We start from the raw sequence: 20,561 nt of genomic DNA on the forward strand, positions 1-20,561 counted from the left end.
TACAGTCATCCTGAACAAGGGATTAAGAAGAGAAGAAAGAAGGCAGCTAATGAGAGGGTAGGCAGAGAAGGTGACTCTGGTAGATATCTCAGGAATAAAGGAAAGAGAATTTGCTTCCTTTATTTGGTTTGGTTTTAAACATCGTGGAGGTCCACGCTTGCATTTGGGCTTCCCAAGTGGTGCTAATGGTAAAGAATCCGCCTGCCAATGCAGGAGACGTGAGACGCAGGTTCAATCCCTGGGTCAAGAAGATTCCCTCAAGGACGGCATGACAACCGACTCCAGTATTCTTGCCTGGAGAAGTCTGTGGACAGAGGAGCCTGGTGGGTCACGGTCCATGGGGTTGCAAATAGCTGGACATGACTGAAGCAACTTGGCACGCATGCAAGCAAGCTTGCATTTCGAGTGAGAAGGGTACAGAGTATTTGTGAAAAAGGAAATAACTCGCTCAGCACCAGGCCCTAGGCTCGGCAATCCTGCAGCCAGGGAGCTGGCTCAGGCCGGTGGTACCCACACTGGGATAACCATGTCATCCTGTAGTTCTCCAAACTTACCAAAGACTCGACACACAGTAAGCCTTTGGTAAATGCGGGCTGAGCGACAAGCTGAGACATCACAGACCACATTCAAGAAACGATGCCTGGAGTACAACCAGGATGGCTGAAGAACACTGTGGCTCCTGACCTCTGGCAGCCACTTAAGTGAGAGAAAAGCATCAGCCTCCTTTCCTAAGTCACTCTCTCCAAACGTTACATGCTTGCCTTGATCTTCGCTGGTCCAGTTCCTCCCATCAGTGATAACAGCATCACTTACTGAGCTAAGTCATTGTGAACAGCTTTGCCTAGAGCATTTCACTCTTTAATCCTCATAAAATATATATATATATATATATATATATCTCCTCTATGAGGAATATTGAAATATGATCCCCATGTTACAGATGAGGAAACTGAGGCTCAAACATGCCTGAAGTCACTTGGTTAATACAGAGAAAAGAAAGTGAAGTCGCTCAGTTGTGTCCGACTCTTTGCAACCCCATGGACAGTAGCCTGCCAGGCTCCTCTGTCCATGGGATTTTCCAGGCAAGAGTACTGGAGTGGGTTGCCATTTCCTCCTCCCAGGGATCTTCCCAACCCAGGGATCAAACCCAGGTGTCGTGCACTGCGGGCAGACTCCTTACCGTCTGAGCCACCAAGGGAAGTCAGGATTCAAACACAAACCCAGCCTCCAAACACCAGTGCCGTACCTGCTCCTCCTCACTTCATCGAAGTTTAGGATGTTTCAAGATTTAAAATCGCAAATAGGGGGCTTCCCTGGTGGCTCAGTGGTAAAGAATCTGCCTGCTAATGCAGGAGACATGGGTTGGATGCCTTGTCTGGGAAGATCCCATGTGCCACAGATCAGCCAAGCCTGTGGGCCATAACCCTTGAGCCTGTGTTCTAGAGCCGGGGAGCCACAACTACTGAGCCCACCCACCCTAGAGCCTGTGCTCTGCAACAAGAGACACCATGGCAACGAGAAGCCCAAGCTCTGCAGCTCGGTACTTGCCTCTGCTTGCCACAATTAGAGAAAAGTCCACATAGCAATGAGACCAGCACAGCCAAAAATAAATTAATTAAATTATTTTTTAAAATAAATAAAACTGAAAATTAAGTGGGAGAACAAAAATGCTTTTTAAAAAAAAAGGAACAGAGGAAGAAAGATTAGAAAAGGAAATGTTTAAACGTAGTTTAACAACTGTCACAGTTGAAAGATTCGCGGAGCCCTGTACCAAAGTCACAGATATAAAGCCTTGGGCCAAGGCCCTGTACCAAGGTCATCCCCCAAACAGACCAAGCCCCACAGGAACCGTTGCCCTGAGAACCCTGGTCAAAACCAGCCAGCTCCCTGACCCCATGCTAGGTAAACCTTCCCACCCTATAGCATCCTAACCAATCACCTGATGCCACCCTTCCAACAAGAATTTTCTTTGCCTTGAGGCTATAAAAATTGGCTAAGAGCCCACAAAAGGTGTCAGATTTTCCCGCTGTTCCAATAGTCAGCTCTGCCTCAAGAGCCACACAAACCACAAGACTGTGTGAGAATTCTCTTTTCTCATTACTCCAAACTGACTACAACATGTATGCAGTCACGATCAGTTGCTCCATCGTGGCTGACTCTTTGCAGTCCCATGGACTAGCCCACCAGGCTCCTCTGTCCATGGAATTTTCCAGGCAAGAATACTGGAGTGGGTTGCCATTTCCTATTCCAGGGGATCTTCCCGACCCAGATATTGAACCCGCATCTCTTGCATCTCCTGCATTGGCAGGTGGATTCTTTACCACTGCGCCACCTGGGAACATATCACTTTAATAGCAAAACATAAATCCAATTCCTCCCCAGTTTCTCTGTCATCATCCTACTGTTAGTGAGTTCAAGTAATTTAAGTGCATTACCAGCCCTGGGATACTTCCCATCTTCACCTTAACTAGTACGCTCTGAGTTCTCAGGAAGTCAGGAAAAGTGCTACAATACAATAGAGACCCAGACAGGATCACCCAAATGACTTTCCACCTGAACTTACATCCAGACAAAATAATGCCAGGGAATGGAAATGCCAACAAGTGCTATCCAAAACTCTACAGAGCAATATATATCAACTTCACTCTAGATTTTTAAAAAACCTATGCTTTCAGTTTTATTCTCCATCACTTGAATTCCTTATAATAAATCCAGAACTCCTGCAACAATATAATTGGGGGCAGACCTGAGAATTTTTTTGAGTGCCCACCAAGACAACCTGATAATCAGTAAATATGGACACACTATCAATATGTTTCTCAAAAAAAAAAAATCTCAAAGATTATTTAAAATAGAGCCTTTTTCTAGCAGTGGTGTAGAGTTTCATGTGAAGAAGCACAGGCAGAGGAGGATGGTGGATAACTTTTCGTGAACACATGTGTTGGTGATGGTTTGGTCGCTTCAGTTGTGTCCCACTCTTTGAGACCCCATGGACTGTAGTCCACCAGCCTCCTCTGTCCATGGGATTCTCCAGGCAAGAATACTGGAGTGGGTTGCCGTTTCCTTCTCGAGGGGATCTTCCCAACCGAGGGATCAAACCTGTGTCTCCTGATTGGCAGGCAGATTATTTACCTTGTGGCACGTGGGAAACGCTGATTCCTAGGACATAAAATCTCAGAGAAGGCCCTCTATTAGCCGCAGACTGCAGAGCCTTGGTGAGGTCACTGTGCCTTCCACAGGATCCTGTTTGCTGCCTCTGCTCTGAGGAGGAAAGGTGCTCCAGGGACTGTGACAAACGTGGACAGTTGCCTCCCTACATCTATGCTCCCATCTCCCTTAGTAACAGATTCGTGAATTGATTTGGGGGTACCAGTGAGACCGGCTAAAAGCACACATTTCCTGCCTCCCCCTTTCAATGAGGGGTAGCAAATGATATGTAACCAAAAAATAATGAGTGGGGCTTCTGCAGAACCCTTCCAACAGAATTGAGTCAACTGAAAGGATCTCTTTTTGCCTCTCATGTTCCCCTTCTGCCTTCCCTAGACTTAAGATATAATCCCTGGAATTCTAGCCACAAGCTCATCATCTTGAGGATGGATGCCATTCACTAGTACTGAGGTAGCCAAAAACCCGAAAAGGCTTAGACCCCTGATGACCTTATGGAACCATCATTCTGCCCTGGTTTGCCCATCTCTGGACTTCCTACAAGTGAGAGCATAAATCTGTACTTTTGTTTAAATTACTATAATTAGGAGTCTTGGTTATTTGTATACAAATATAATTCCTAATGCACCCAGGTCCTTATAAGGTACTAGACAAAAGTTGATTAATTTGGTAACAGAACAATGTATGGCCTAAATCAAACTATAAAACTACACCACAGGAAAATGTACAGATGTATTTTTTTTAATTATCATTTTTAAAGTACTATATGTAACTGTTGGTGTAAATTGAAATTAATAGTAAATATAACTAACATTTACTAAACACTCATCATGTTCCAAGAAGTTTCCTACGCATTTCACACACACCACATCATTTATTACTCTGCCTGATGCCATGAAATAAGCACTATTATTATCATTAGAAGAAACTAAGGCTTGAGGATAAGGGCAGGGTGATAGCAATTTGCCAAGAGCTGGTTTGTGGCACAGCCTCTCAGGCACATTGGCAGCTGAGCTCAAAGCCTAAGCAACCAGGCTGTAAAAGGGGAAAGAAAGGAGATATAATCAGAAGCACCAAGGATAGCCTTTGAATGCTGGGGACACAGGTTCGATCCCTGTTTGGTGAACTAAAATCCCACATGCTTCAGAGCAACTAAGCCCTCGAGCGGTGACTTAAGAAGCCCAAGTGCCGCAACTAGAGAGAAGCTTCCACATGCTGCAACTAGAGAAAGCCTAAGCACTGCAACGACTCAGCACAGCCAATTTTTTTAATAAAAAATAACAATAATAAAGACTATTTTTTAAAAAAGAAAGAAATACCAAAGATACTTTGTAGATTGTATCAGAGCACACTGTATAACTCCATGCAGTTAAATTTTCAAGCAGAAAAACTGAACTAGTGAAAAAATAAGCTTTAATCCCTCATGATGATATATGGCAGAAACTGACACAATATTGTAAAGCAATTATTCTCCAATTAAAGATAAATTTAAATTTTAAAAAAATTGTCCCAAAGAGAATGATATAGATGAGATGAGATTGGCCATGTATCGATAATTCTTGAAACTAATTGATGGATTCATGGGGATTTATTACACTACTCCTTCCACTTTTGTGTATGTTTTAAATTTTCCATATTAAAAAAGCTTTTAAAAGTTAAAAAAAGTTGTCCCAAAATCACCAACAATAAGTTATATATATATATGACTTCTCATTCACCGATATTATACAATGAGAAGGACAAACACTACTTTTGTAGTATTCTGGCCAAAGATGTATAAACTCAACTTACCATGTAAAAACACCAGACAAGTTCAAATTGAGAGACATTCTACAAAATAACAGACTTATTCAAAGTGTTAGGTCATAAACAACAAAGAAAGATTGAAGAACTATCACAGATTAGAGAAGATTAAGAAGACAACTCAGTGGACCAAATCCTGGAACAGAAAAAGAACATTAGGAGGAAAAGTGGTAAATTTCAAATAAAGCCTGTAGTTTAGTTCTTAGTGTTGTACCAATGTTAGTTTTATCTTGATAAGTGCACAATGGTTATATAACTTGTTTAAACTAAAGAAATCTGAATAAAAGATATAGATAAACTCTCTGTGTTATGTTTGCAAGTTCTCTGTACATCTAAAATTATTTCAAAGGTTTTCTTAATTTTCCAAAAATTACCTCTAAAAAGAAGTTAGGTCCAGACACAAAGCTGAATTGTTTCCATCTTTCAAGGAATAGTCTTATGGTACACAAACTGTTCTGGAGCAGAAAAACAATGGAAAGTGTCCCAATTAATTTTATAAAGCTAATATTAACCTGATATTAAAATAGGGCTTCCTTGATAGCTCAGTTGGTAAAGAATCCACCTGCAATGCAGGAAACCCTGGTTCAATTCTTGGGTTGGGAAGATCCATTGGAGAAGGGGTAGGGTACCCACTCCAGTATTCTTGGGCTTCTCTTATGACTCAGCTAGTAAAGAATCTGCCTGCAATGCAGGAAACCTGGGTTCGATCCCTGGGTTGGGAAGATCCCCTGGATCTTCTGCCTGTATATTGCCCTATTAAAATAGGGCAATACCACCTAAGAGCAAGAAAACTGTCCAATCTCATGAGTATAGATTCAAATATCCTAAATAAAAGACTTCCATCAGCAATACATCTAAAAAAAACCATGTAGACTATGTTTAATTTCAAGAATATTATAATAGCTCAATACTAGGAAATTTATTAAAAGTACAGATAAGATGTATTTGATAACATTCATAACTCACTTTCAATTTTTTAAAACCACACTTCATAAACCAAGGAGTATTTTAACATCTACTTCTAACAAGATACTAAAAATTAAGTACCACCATTGTTACACAAAATTATTCTGGAGGCTATTGTCAATGGAGTAAAAAATGAAAAATAATATTCAACTATCAAAATGGACAGCTAGCTATTGCTATTATTTGAAAATGATTTTTAAAACTATTAGAACAGAAGGTTTAATATAAAATTCCTGTTTCTATGTAACAACTACAAAATGTAATAGGAAGAGGTCACGATCATACAATCAGAAAACATAAAATATCTAAGAATGAACTCAGCAAGAATGATGCAAAATTCAAATAAAGAAAACTGCAAAACTTTGCTATATACATAAAAATAAATTTTAATAAATAAAATAATTTAAAAGCTAGATGATGCAGAATTGACAGAGATGCAGGAAAACAGACATTGTCATATGTTGTTGCAGAAGTGTAAATTGGCAAACCTTTTAAAGGGACAAGTTGGCAGTATCCATCAAAATGTAAATACATATAACATTTAACCCAGAAATTCTGCTTCTAGAAGTTTGTCTTACAGATTGCACACACACATATATACGAATGTCTGTGTGTGTATGGGCTTCCTTGGTAACTAAGCTGGTAAAGAATCCACGTGCAATGCAGGAGACCCTGGTTCAATTCCTGGGTCAGGAAGATACCCACTCCGATATCCTTGGGCTTCCTGGTGACTCAGACAGTAAAGAATCTGCCTGCGATGCAGGAGACCTGGGTTCGATCTCTTGGTTAGGAAGATCCCCTGGAAGAGGGCATGGCAAACCACTTCAGTATCCTCGCCTGGAGAATCCCCATGGACAGAGAAGCCTGGCGAGCTATAGTCCACTGGCTTACAAAGAGTTGGACATGACTGAGCGACTAAGCACAGCACAGCACATGTGTGTGCACAAACGCATCCCCACAGCAAGGCGACTCAATATAACATAGCTCTCATAATAAAAAGCTGGAAACAACATAGACACCAAAAACTAAAAGACTGATTAAGATGGCATATTAGCATTATAAAATGCTATGTAACTATACTATAGATAATGCAATCATTTTATTGAAAAATATCTTCAATAAATACATATTTTAATGAAATAGACAAGATGTACACCTAAATATTATCAGTGGACTTTTATCTGGATAGTAGAGTGGTAGCAACTTCTTTTTTTCCCTGTACTTTTCTACATATCTCAAAATCTCAGTATTACTCATGTATTGTAATGAGCAGGAAAAAGTAATGCAAGCTTTCTCCAGAGATGAAAGGAATTCCAGTACCTAATTTTTTGTCTACTTGCATTCTCATGCACTGTCTTCAAATTCTATGCTTATAGTAGCCAACCTGCTAAACACAGTCAATTTTTTTCATTTGTCCCAAGTCTCTACCACTACTTCAATGAATTCAATACTCTAATCAATAATGTAGTTACATTCTGATCTTGGGCCAAGAAGTAAAACTGCCACTCTGCTTATGTAAAGAGAGGGGAAAGGACAATGATGAGAGCAAAGGAGGGAAAAACTGGGTGTTTATCCTGCAAGCCGCAAGCCTTCAGTTTTATCCATTACAGGGAACAAAATTACTTTTGCTTCAACAACTTTTCTTTATCCCCATGAGAAGTGTGATTTATTACATTCATTCACAGTGATCTATTGCTTAAGAAATTTGAATGCAGAGTTCCAAAGAATAGCAAGGAGAAATAAGAAAGCCTTCCTCAGTGATCAATGCAAAGGAATAGAGGAATATAATAGAATGGGAAAGACTAGAGATCTCTTCAAGAAAATTAGAGATACCAAGGGAACTTTTCATACAAAGATGGGCACAATAAAGGACAGAAATGGTATGGACCTAACAGAAGCAGAAGATGTTAAGAAGAGGTGACAAGAATACACAGAGGAACTATACAAAAAAGATCTTCACAACCCAGATAATCATGATGGTGTGATCACTTACCTAGAGCCAGACATCCTGGAATGTAAAGTCAAGTGGGCCTTAGGAAGCATCACTACAAACAAGGCTAGTGGAGGTGACGGAATTCCAGTTGAGCTATTTCAAATCCTGGAAGATGATGCTATGAAAGTGCTGCACTCAATATGTCAGCAAATTTGGAAAACTCAGCAGGGGCCACAGGACTGGAAAAGGTCAGTTTTCATTCCAATCCCAAAGAAAGACAATGCCAAAGAATGCTCAAACTACCACACAAGCGCATTCATCTCACAAGCTAGCAAAGTAATGCTCAAAATTCTCCAAGCCAGGCTTCAGCAATACATGAACTGTGAAATTCCAGATGTTCAAGCTGGATTTAGAAAAGGCAGAGGAACCAGAGATCAAATTTCCAACATCCATTGGATCATAGGGAAAGCAAAAGAGTTACAGAAAAACATTTACTTCTGCTTTATTGACTATGCCAAAGCCTTTGACTGTGTGAATCACCATAAATTGTGGAAAATTCTGAAAGAGATGGGAATACCAGACCACCTGACCTGCATCCTGAGAAATCTGTACTCAGATCAAGAAGCAACAGTTAGAACTGGACATGGAACAACAGACTGATTCCAAATTGGGAAAGGAGTACATCAAGGCTGTATATTGTCACCCTGTTTATTTAACTTATATGCAGATTATATCATGAGAAATGCTGGGGTGGATGAAGCACAAGCTGGAATCAAGATTGCTGGGAGAAATATCAATAACCTCAGATATGAAGATGACACCACCCTTATGGCAGAAAGTGAAAAAGAACTAAAGAGCCTCTTGATGAAAGTAAAAGAGGAGAGTGAAAAAGTTGGCTTAAAACTCAACATTCAGAAAACTATGATCATGGCATATGGGCCCGTTACTTCATGGCAAATAGATGGGGAAACAGTGACAGACTTTACTTTTTTGGGCTCCAAAATCACTGCAGATGGTGACTGCAGCCATGAAATGAAAAGATGCCTGCTCCTTGGAAGAAAAGGTATGACCAACCTAGACAGCATATTAAAAAGCAGAAACATTACTTTGCCAACAAGGTCCATCTAGTCAAAGCTATGGTTTTTCCAGTAGTCATATATGAATGTGAGAGTTGGACTATAAAGAAAGCTGAGCGATGAAGAACTGATGTTTTTGAACTGTGGTGTTGGAGGAGACTCTTGAGAGTCCCTTGGACTGCAAGGAGATCAAACCAGTCCATCCTAAAGGAAATCAGTCCTGAATATTCATTGGAAGGACTGATGCCGAAGCTGAAACTCCAATACTTTGGCCACTTGATTTGAAGAATTGACTCATTTGAAAAGACCTTGATGCTAGGAAAGATTGAATGCAAGAGGAGAAGGAGACAACAGAGGATGAGAGGGTTGGATAGCATCACCGACTCAATGGATATGAGTTTGAGTAAACTCCAGGAGTTGGTGATGGACAGGGAGGCCTGGTGTGCTGCAGTCCATGAGGTCGCAAAGAGTCAGACACGAGTGAGTGACTGAGCTGAACTGATTGCTTAAGTAAGCCAGAATACCAAAGCAGGAAACTGAGGCACATGCTTTAAGGTTTAGATCCCATCTAACTATACCTCAACTGCAATAGCGGGGAAATGGAGTTCCATGTAAATATGCCATTTGTGATATACGTACTTACAGTTCCCCTGGAACTGCCAGTATGTGTGGAGCCTGAGAAAATGCTCCATAGCCTTACACTGTTGACTTCAGAGAGAGTCCTAACCACACTTAGGAGGAAATGTTGTGTACCTGTGATCTTAATGACTTACTTAGACACCCTCCATCACAGGTACCTTGGGGACTTCTCCAGACCCATTTTAAGGAATTAAATGCTTTGGATCATATCTGTTAGTGGCTCCTGAACATTTTATAAGAGAAATTTAAGAGTAATCTGGAAGGGAAACTGGCATACTGTAGTCCATGGGGCGCAAAGAGCCAGACAAGACTTAGTGAATGAACTACAACAACAACGATCTGGGAAGAGGAAAGGTTAAGGAGCAGCAACTTTCAAAATATTTTACCTCAGTTTACAGAAATGGTTATTTTATTTCTCGTCTCACATTATGGTTCATTACAAATATATGTGTAACATGCATAAATATATCCACAGAAACATGCAATCACATTACTTAAAAGTTTTATGACGTGTAAATCCATGGCTGATTCATATCAATGTATGACAAAACCCACTGAAATGTTGTGAAGTGATTGGCCTCCAACTAATAAAATAAAATAAAATAAAGTTTTATGAAACCATATGTATGCTATGTGTGACACACTTTGGCATGTTCTATTATGTTGATGTGTTAGTCTATTCCATGCTTCTAAAAATTCCATCCAAATCTCGATAAAAGTATTCCAACAGTCCACCATGGTAGCAACCCAAAGTTGAAAATGCAATGGGGAGGAGTCTTCAGGGCCTGGATTTATGATCATTTAGGCCTGTGGCCTCACAGGTGGTGACATCTTTCTGCTCTGAATTCTCAGGGGAGAAAAGCTTGAGAACTTAGGAGGAGTGGGAGTATTCAGAATCACAAATTTCCAAAATCCTATCTATGGAAAGGAAATCAACCCTGAATACTCATTGAAAGGACAGATGCTGAAGCTGAAGCTCCAGTACTTTGGCCACCTGATGCAAAGAGCCAACTCATCAGAAAACACCCTGATGCTCGGAGAGATTGAAGGCGGGAGGAGAAGGGGACAACAGAGGATGAGATGGCTGGGGATGGCATCACGGACTCAATGGACACAAGTTTGAGCAAACTCCGGGAGATAGTGAAGGACAGGGAAGTCTGGCGTGCTGCAGTCCATCGGGTCGCAAAGAGTCGGACATGACTGAGCAACTGAACAACATCATCTATGGAAATCGTATCGACTGAGATGAGTTATTGGCCCTGTCTCACAACCCCTTTTTGACAGCCTAGCATCAGGAGGGGAAACCGGAGGCAGAGTTACCGTAGAAGGAGCTGTTGAAGAGTTCAATGTTGAAGAAGGCGTAGTCCCCGCTGGTCATTCCGTGCCTGTGCGCTGCCAGCATGATCCCCCGGATGGTGTCGCTACTCGCACACATGATCACCACTGCGGGGAGGAAAAAACAGATGCGTGAAATGGCCCTGCACAGAGGACAGCATCTGACATGGACCAGGGCTCTGCTAAGGTCCTACAGAATCCTCACAAATTACTCATGAGTTACAAAGGGCAGAAGAGTAACTTGGCAGTGGAGAAAGCTATCTGTCACCACCACAACCAAGTGATGGAGGCCAACCGTAGCCAGCATGTGGACAGGCTCATGAGCCCCCTGCTGTAACACATCAGGGGCCCCAAACCTCAAAAGTGGCCACTTCATTCTAATCAGAAGGAAGCAGCTGCAAACCCAGTTTGGGGGACAGTGACTAGAACAGTGAACCTACACCCTTTAAAATGGTCACTTTCATGAAAAACAAAAACGGCCTGAGAAAACATTCTAGACTAGCAGAGACTTTGGGAAACAGAAAGCTGAATGCACTATGTGATCCTGGATTGGATCCTGGGTCTTAAAAATAATAATAATAAAAGTTTTTTCTATAAAGGGCATTGTTGAGACAACTGGAGAAATTTGAATAAGGTCTATAAATTGGATAATAGTATTATGTTTGTGTTAATGTTCTTGTTTTTCATAATTCTACTGTGGTTCTATGAGTGAATGAATGTTCTTGCTCTTGGGAAATGCACACTTCAATTTTTAGGGGTACAAGAGCATGATGACTGTACTTATTCTCAAATAGTTCATAAAAAGATAGCAATATTTGTGTGTATATATGTACATGAGTATATATTTGGAAGGGGTAGGGGAGAGAAGGGAGAGATTTGGAATGACAAAGCATAGTGGCAGAACATTTACCACTAGTGAAAATCTGGGTGAAGGCAAGACAGAGGTGCTTTATACTTTCTTACATCCTTTCCAAAAATACAAGATTATTTCAAAATAAATCTTTTCAAAATACTTCAAGTAAATTCCCAGATTGGCCCAATATAAGATAGTGAGACATGTCAACTGCTTTTTATATCTTACTAGCATAACACTGCTAGTGGTAAAGAACCTGCCTGCCAATGCAGGAGACAAAAGAGACCAGGTTCGATCCCTGGGTCTGGAAGATCCCCTGGAGGAGGGTATGGCAATCCACTCCAATATTCTTGCCTGAGAATCCCATGGACAGAGCAGCCTAGTGGGCTACAGTTCATGGGGAGGCAAAGGGTCAGCCACAACTGAAGAAACTTTAGCACAGCTTAGCATAGTAAATACATTTTCCTCGGAAAACAACCTGAAGGGTTTGCATTTGGCAAATCAGAGGATGCAGCAGGTGGGACTGGCTTTCTGATGTCTCCATTACCTGAATGGAGAACACTTTTCCTAAAGCTGTCTCAACATATAGAGAAAATAGCTACCAAGATTCCAGGTCCCCTCCCACACGCTCTCGGTTCACACCCACACTGTCAGAGCCGAGAGGCTTTAAGCAGCTGCAGAATACTCTTCCCTGTCACGTGACAACTACAATGAACGTAAGGGAACAGAGACCTGGCCTTCATCCACTTATCTGGATCACTGTCGATGGCCCCTGACCCCCAGGACTGCACCCGCTGTGCTTTTCTGCACTCACAGAGGAAAGGAGAGGCCTGGGTGCCATAACCGCATTATCACCACACCCGCCAGCCCTGGGCCGTGTGTATGTTCTTTGTAAAAGCACGGGTGAGGAATGATGCAGAACAAACTTCAGGCTGTGCCAAAGCCACCTTGGCAACCTGCGCCGAGGGCCAGGCGCTTGCTGACATTTCGTTTACTGCACAGGTTAATTCAGAGTGTTAGGTCATGACTCTGACATTTCTTACGACATAACAGCTCAGGGTACAGGCTGAAAGCTCTGCAGAGCAAGTTTTTAAAACCATAGCAAACTTCTTAAGATGTCTAACTGCGGGAGGAAGTGCTGTGCCTGGAAATATAGTTATATATCTAAAATAAATAATCGAATTCCAAGATGCGTCAGTAACGAAGTTTTTGAAGAAATTTCTCGTTACTCATTGTGACCTAAATGTTTGTTCTGCTCAGATTCGATTCTAGTCCCTTAAATGATAAGAGTCTACACAAGTGTGCAAGCTAAGTCACTTCAATCGGGCCTGACTCTTTGTGACCCCCGTGGACTGTAGCCCACCAGGCTCCTCTGTCCAGGGGATTCTCCAGGCAAGAGAGTGGAGTGAGTTGCTGTGCCCTTCTCCAGAGGATCTTCTTGATCCAGGGATCAAGGGATCTTGATCCAGGGATCTTGAACCCACTTTTTTTAGTCTCCTTCACTGGCATGCAGGTTCTTTACCACTAGCACCACCTGGGAAGACAAAAGGGCCAAGGTGTCCCACAGAACAGCCTGGGCTAAGGCTGGCCACAAGCAGATCCCAAGAAGCTCCAGGAAGCTCTGGCTGACTGTCCAACTGCAGCCATCATCATTTTTCAATCAACTGATTACAGTCAAGAGTCTAGTTCTAAATCACTGCCCATAAACAGAACTGGACTCTGTCAGCACATAAAGTGTAGAGTCATTGTTTGGGGAGAAGAATTCTAATAACCTAACCTAGATATTTTTAGCTAATCTGAAATGAAGATTAATTTCAATGAGGGCCAAAATGGTCATAAATATGTTTGTGTCAATATAGACCTGGAGGTGCCAATTTAAGGAGCCAAACTATAAGCAGCAGGATGTTAGTAGGTGTGCAATAAGGATGAGGAGGGTCAGCTGGAGGGTCCAGGCATCCGAAGGCATCAGGCCTTGATAACCTGAAGCACCCATCGGAGAGCTACACCTGGCTCAGGTCCGAACAGTCTGTGTCCTCAGGCCGGAGCACATGCTTCCCCAAGCCCTAGATGGGCTGTGCCCTACACTGGCCTGTCACTTCTTTTCTATTTTTACAGCCCTGGCCCATCTCCTTCTCTCCTTCCCCATCACTACCAAGACCAACCCCCTCCAATGGGCACATTCTTTCTTTAAATGTCAGTACCTGCTTAAACTGAGCAAGAGTGACCTGGAGCAGCATTGGGCCTATCTAAACAGACTGGACTTATTTTAGATCTCAGCCATTTCATGTGGACAAATGTAGTCCAGCTCTCAAAAGGAAATCCTAACCCTGAACTTCGTGGGCTAGGTATTGTTTCCCTTCCTTAAAAGAAAACCCATAGTGCACACTGTCACTCAGTTTAAACTGGAGCAAACACTTAAAAACATTGGCCGAGCAGTCAGAACACAGAGTCCTAGATTTGTGGGATGCTCCCCAACCTGTCATGGCTTTTTCATTCATGCCTAATGCAACGGCATGTATTTTTAGCAATGTGCCTTTATACAATCCTTTGGAAGGTTTAAAATAGTGTTCACTAAAATAGCTTTCTCTTCTTCTCATGTTTCATCAGTTTACATAATGACTAATTAAACTGCATACTTATAATAAGTACAACTGGTATAAACAGATTTGTGAGAAGTGTGCTGGCAAACCTGGGAGAAGTAAGACTAGCTACCAGCTTTCCCCATCAGCCAAAAAAGTTTATAGAGAAAAGGAGAGCATCAGCTAATCCTGAAGGCTGCTTAAGTGGAGGTCAATTCAGATAATTCCTTCTGTACTTAAATAGATTTTAATAAATGTACGTATTTAAATATATACTTAAACATATTAAATATATAAATACTAACTTTGGGGGTCAAATTGTTAAAATTTCTAAAAAAGGAAATGGTGGTGTGAGTCCAAGTTTCCGGATAGATTTTTCATCATTTTGCTCCATCTTTCCCTCCTTGCTGGAGAACTTGTGGGGTTCCACGTCACCCTCCACTCCCTGATTCCCACAATGTCCTCTGTAAGTGGCTTCTCCCTATAGCAACAAGTTCTTGCAATCACTTGCGAAGAGGTGGCTAGAGAAGTCAACTCCAGGAAGCATATTTGAGTAAGGGAGATACTCTTTCACCCATTTCAGCTTTCCACGTGGAGCAATCTCTAAGAGAAGGACACTCCTCATCTCCCTGTGTGCCTTCATTTACCCCCCTCTTCCCACCCCCAGAGGAAAAGGAGAGAACTGTCTGATGGCTGAGTCTAGAAGAGAAAACTGGGCATACTGGACTCAGCCCTTTCTTCCTTCCTCTTTGAGGTGCGTCTGCTTGCAGAGAGCACACATCATGGGCAACTTTCGCCCTGTAGTGAGGCCTGTCCTGAGGTGGGGTGTGCAGTACTAGCTGTGATTTAGTGGATGACCCTGCCAAATTCTTGGGGGAAATAATAGCAGGCAGGCCCTTTTTGGTAACTGATCTAAATCCATGTTCTGCAATAGGTTTTTTTATCAATAATAAAAATGATGTTTTCATATTCTCCAACCGATGCCTGCATCTATCTTCTACTTAATTCTAAATTTATAAGGGAAAAGAGATGCTGTTCCATGGAAGCAAAGCAAGATATGCCATGTGCTGCAAATTGAAACTATGACAGGAGAAATTTTTTTTTTTTTTTTGACAGGAGAAATTTTTTTTTTTTTTTTGACAGGAGAAATTTAAAACTAAAACTCAACAGTATTTGGGGGTAGCCAAAGAAATAACTAAGAAAGAGGAACTTTTTTTAAATACAAAAAAAGGGATAAGAAAAACAGAGTCTTGAATCAAAAAGTCTAACATCTTTGGTTAAAAACTCTGACCAACTGCTCAGTCATTTACCCCAACCTATTCTAAAAATAAATCACCCTTGTATTGATTAAATGCTGTTATCACTATAGTTGTTATGCAGGCCAAGAATAATGACATATTAATAACCAAAAAAGATAAAACTGCAGTTCTTCATACAAAAATGTTGGGGGCACAATACTTCTGGTTCTGCATCTTATGAGATGTATGACAAAGCAACTGCTGACTATTATTGCTTGAAAAAATATTTTTAAACACCCCTTTACAAAAATAAATTTATTGCTGAATGTTAAATATTGAGGGCATAGTTGACTTTTTAAAAACAATGTATGCTCACATGCCTGTATTTTAGTGATATACACTGGCTACGACTTGTGAGGGAAAAATGTTTATTATTGACTTTGATAGTAAATCCCTAAAAAGACTAAATAATACCCCTCAGTGTTTCATTCTATAGCACACACATAGCCAAATTAAATTTTAGTCATATTATCGAGATGGTGGCCTTATTAGTTTAACCCTTTGAGAGATTAAAACTTTTGTGATCTGATTTTAAAGATGACCTTCAAGTCCAAAAAAAAAAGTGCTAAAAATTTATCTCCAAAAGAGGGAGGAAAAAGGCTCCCTAGTTCTATGATGTTTAATGTGGAATTTTCAGAGACAAAAACAGTTCCATTTTACACTTGAGCAGAAATCAGAACCACCACCACTGGTCTGGACAGGCCTGATTCTCACCCCACCTCTGTTTCACAGAGGAGGAAACTCTGAGAAAGTCAGGAAGCGGCTTGGCATGCCCTGCAGCAGTTGAGTGCAGCCGCCAGATCCAAAGGGTCTGCTTCTCACCTCTGGCTTCTCTTCCCACGGTGTGGCCTCACTTTGTGGGAAAGGAGATTATCTCTGTAGATAAGCCCTGACCGGGGATTCCCTGGCAGTTGGGTGGTAAAGAACCTGCCTGCCAAGCAGGAGACTTGGGTTCCATCTCTGGGTCCGGAAGATGCCCTGGAGAAGGAAATGTCAGCCCACTCCAGTTTTCTTGCCCGGAGAATCCCATTGACAGAGGAGTCTGGAGGGTTGCACACAATCCTTGAGGATGCAAAGAGTCATACAGGGCTTAACAACAGATTGTGCCTCAACTACCCCCATTATAACTGGAGTGTGATAGCAGCCCAAGCTCCCTGGCCTGCGGCAGGCTAAGAGCTCTGAAAATTCAAACCCTACTCAGTCCTTGTACTGGGCCCCTATTTAACTCATTAACCACTTTTGGTGAAGTAAAGGTGATCAGTAAAAGAGACCGCCAGAGAGAGCTGTTACCAAACATCTTTCTCTCTTGAGTGTAGGGAATTTCAGCTCAGAGAGGAGGGCTTAAGGGAAGAAATTTTTTTTTTTTTTAATTTCTGAACATCTGCCAAGTCACTGTCAGAAATATTTTTTAGAGTGAGAATGGTAACTTTATCACCTGCAAAACATACAGGTCAGCCAAGCAAACTTTGACCACTAAATTCAAACTTGGAAGAAAAAAAGTAATGAGACTTGGGAACATCTGCTTCTTGGAATTGAAAAAATAATCATCAGCAGCAGACTGTAGCCCAAGCTCTTCGAAGCCCCCCAGCCCCACCCCTCCCTACCCCCTGGCTCAGCCACACCATGTGAGATCGAAGGACCCCCGGTGGCCTCGATCTACCCTCATCCGGGCTGACCTCCAGCACGAATCCCAGGCCACATGCGCAGGAGGTCACGGCCGGCACTAAGGCCTTAAGGGCGGTGGCAGCAAGCGGTGGCCAACCGCGGATCTTGCCGGTAGAGGGACACACCCCCATCCCCAGTCGGAGCTGGGAAGTCTAGCTCCAGGCCCTCGAGAGTCGAGAGCTAAAGAACGCTGTTTGGGGTTTGCAGTGACCTGGGGACTGAGAACAGGAAAGAAGTAGACGTGACTTTCTCGGCCCGGCGTGGCGAATCCGCCGCCCTTGGATACAAGTGCCCTTTTTCATAATCAGCAAAGCCGGCGCCCTGCCTGCTTGGCTGGCAGGAATTCGGCGCAGACAGCCTGGAGTACGAACGCTCAAAACTTGGCCATGCCTCCCCACTGTCAACACCTCGCGCCTCTTCACTCTAAAGAGTGCGTTCCCTCCGAGTGCTGGGTGGCCAAATTGGGAAGGGGGATGGTCGTAGCGCCCTCTTCCGCGGCGCCTTTACCCTCTCTCACCTGTTCCCGAGACCCCCTGCCTCCGGTTGCGCTGATCCCACGGCCAACGCCCAGGTGACCAGCCGTGCCAAGTGGTAGGCTAGCCCTGCGCCTGGCTCGGCCCCTCTCCCCTTCCGTCTCCCCTCGTGGGTAGTGGGGAGCTCTACTGGGATTGCACCACTGACAATCCAGGCGCGTGAGCGCTGAGCGGGAGCCGGCGGGATCCCGCGAGCGAGCGTTTGCACCCCAAACCTGATACTGGTAAGGAGGGAACTGCGCTATGCTGGGATCTCCGCCCGCCTTCGCAGAGGTCTACTGGGCAGTAAAACGAGCCGCACTGGGGGCTTCTGCGATTCTGTATCCGTGACCACCCGCTTCTCCTCCCATCTCCTACAGCCATAGCCACTATCCTCAACCTTGAGCTCTTTGGCCAGTCTCGTGGTTATTCAAATCCCCACAAACCCACAGAGAAAACTGGAGAGGGAAAGGAGGTCCAGTGCCCGCTTCTCCAGCGCGCGCGCTCTCCCAAAGCCTAGCTGCTGGCGCATTGGAGACCACGGCGCTGAGCGCGCCGGAGGCAGTGGGTGTCGCCAGGGTCCAGACACTGCGAGGCATTTTTTATGGAAACCACAGAAACCCGTTTATAAGGGGCTGGAGGGGCCATGGAGGAATGAGAAGGGCGAAACAATGAGCCTTTAAAAGAAAGCTGAGATCTGTGGAAGGAGCAGCAAGGGAAACCCGGGGACCGGAGCTGACCGTGAGGCGGCGCGCGGGTTGTGGAACTCAGTGTACGCTTCCTCGCTAGCAGCGGGCGCACGTCGGAAAAGGACCCGGCAACAAGTTCTTTGGACCTTGTCACGCTTTGAGACCGTGGTTGGAGCCGGGTACCCGCAGTGAGCCCCTAACCACCAGCCCAGCGCCAGACACAGGAGAACGAGAAAGAAAAAACCCAAGAGGTTTGACAGCACCTGTTGGACCAGGGCACGAGCCCGAGAAGGCTGCCTGCTCACATGCCCCACCCCCATGCTCCATCACTTCCCCAGGACCCTCTACGTACACCCCACAATAACCATGGGTGATGGTCGAAGGTCGTCACAGCCAGACTTCGCACACTCGGGCGAGTCCCGGTGGGCGCTCCCTACTCTGATCCTCAGTGCAGCAGGGAGTAGTGGGGTCCCCAGGGGAGCAGCCGGGCGTGTAAGGAGAGCCGCGGAAAGGGGCTGGGTTAGGGCCGGGGACCCGGGGCGCCCTGCTGCTCACCTCGCTCACTGGCCTGGATGTGGCGCACGATGTCCTCCAGATCCAAGTCTTTGGTCTCATCGAAATTGTAGGCTGACGTGTGCAAGCCTTCCTCCTGGAAGACCTCATGGACCCCCTCGAGGGTAAAGAAGCAGTTCCGCTCCAACTTGTCGTCGCTGTAGACCAGCACGGCGCGGCTCCACTGGTGGTGGCGGAACAGGGCGAGCATCATCTCGCCCATCTTGGCGTACGACGGTGCCACGCGCGTAAGGTGCGAGTACTCCGTGTCCTTATGCTGGAAGCCGGCGGCCAGGGCCCCGGCAGACAACATGGGGAGGTCCCAGTGCGACGCTAGCCGGGCCACCGGCGCCGCCGCGTACTCGCACACCGGCCCCAGGATGAGATCCGGCTTGGCTCCCCGCGCCGCCGCCACGCGGTCCACCAGGCTGAAGAGCGCGCGGTTGCCGCAGTCCGAGTCTTCGTAGGCCACCTGGAAGCGACTGCCGGCTGGCAGGAGCCGCCGCCCGGTCGCATTGCCCTCCACGCTGCGCAGCGCGTACTCGATGGCCGGTCGCACCCGAGCCAGGGAGAACAGGTAAGAGTCGTCCTGGGGCAACAGCACCAGAACCTCGATCTTCTGTGGCGGCAGCGCCTCTCTCTCCCGGCGCCCGCCGCCCGGGCCCGCGCCCCCGCCGCCACCGCCACCGGAGCAGTCGGCCAGTAACGCCCAGCCGAGCAGGACGCACGCGGAGAAAGTGAGTACCAGTAGGGACGGCATCGCGCCGCAGGAAAGCGCCTGCCCTCGCGGCGGACTCGCCCTCTGCCCCCCACCCACCCTACCTCTTTCCTCCCCACTCCTCTCCGAGGTCCCTGCGCCCCCTTGGGCACTCTAAGAAAAAAATAAAAGAATACCCCCTTCACTAACTAGCCAAAAGAGAGAGAGGAAGAGTCCTCCTTTGCAATGCCACTCGTTTAAAAAAAAAAAGAAAAGAAAGAAGACAGAAAAAGAAAAAGTTCACCGGGTGTAAACCTGTACTCCTATATTTATATATATACTTTTTATAAATACATAGATTATCCCTCCCTTGATATATACTATTTTGCTTAGAGGTGGCTTCTTATATGGGCGTTGCTAAGGTTGCTTTGGAAAGCGCATTTGTAAAAGAAGAAAAAGTTAGACTTGTCCAAGTGCTTGTAATTGACGGTGCATCTCCCTCGCGTTTGATCTCATTGATTCGCGCCGGTTCCCGGATCCATAACCCGCGTTTAAATAGCGTGGCAGCGGCGGAGCGTGTTACCACACAAGGCGCGCAGAGGCCGGGCTGGTATTTCCAGCGGGTGGGGAGGGTGGGGGTGGGGTGGGGAGCGGTGGGGGCTGGGCTAGGGGAGTCTCTTATTAACATTCTTACATCAGGGCTCCTCCTCCCCGCACCCCTACTCTTCCCACCCCTCCCCTGTCCCTGACTCCCACTCCTCGCCAGCCCCTCTGCCTTTTCCTTAAAGCCACAATCTTT

General features: G+C 44.6%; 1 protein-coding gene across 2 annotated transcripts in view; it reads right to left on the reverse strand.

Moving 5' to 3' along the window:
* NPR3 (natriuretic peptide receptor 3) overlaps positions 1-20,283 on the reverse strand; it is a 75,862-nt gene extending 55,579 nt beyond the window's left edge. For both annotated transcript variants that reach the window (XM_061129270.1, XM_061129269.1), the window contains exons 1-2: positions 19,069-20,283; positions 10,903-11,025 (exon numbers count right to left, since the gene is read on the reverse strand). In XM_061129270.1, the coding sequence (XP_060985253.1) occupies positions 10,903-11,025; positions 19,069-19,825 (880 nt within the window). In that variant the 5' untranslated portion in view covers positions 19,826-20,283. The remainder of the gene's footprint in view (positions 1-10,902; positions 11,026-19,068) is intronic.
* Positions 20,284-20,561: the final 278 nt, after the last annotated feature.

The sequence above is a fragment of the Dama dama genome, chromosome 25, assembly GCF_033118175.1.
Source record: "Dama dama isolate Ldn47 chromosome 25, ASM3311817v1, whole genome shotgun sequence".
Classification (NCBI taxonomy): Eukaryota; Metazoa; Chordata; class Mammalia; order Artiodactyla; family Cervidae; genus Dama; species Dama dama.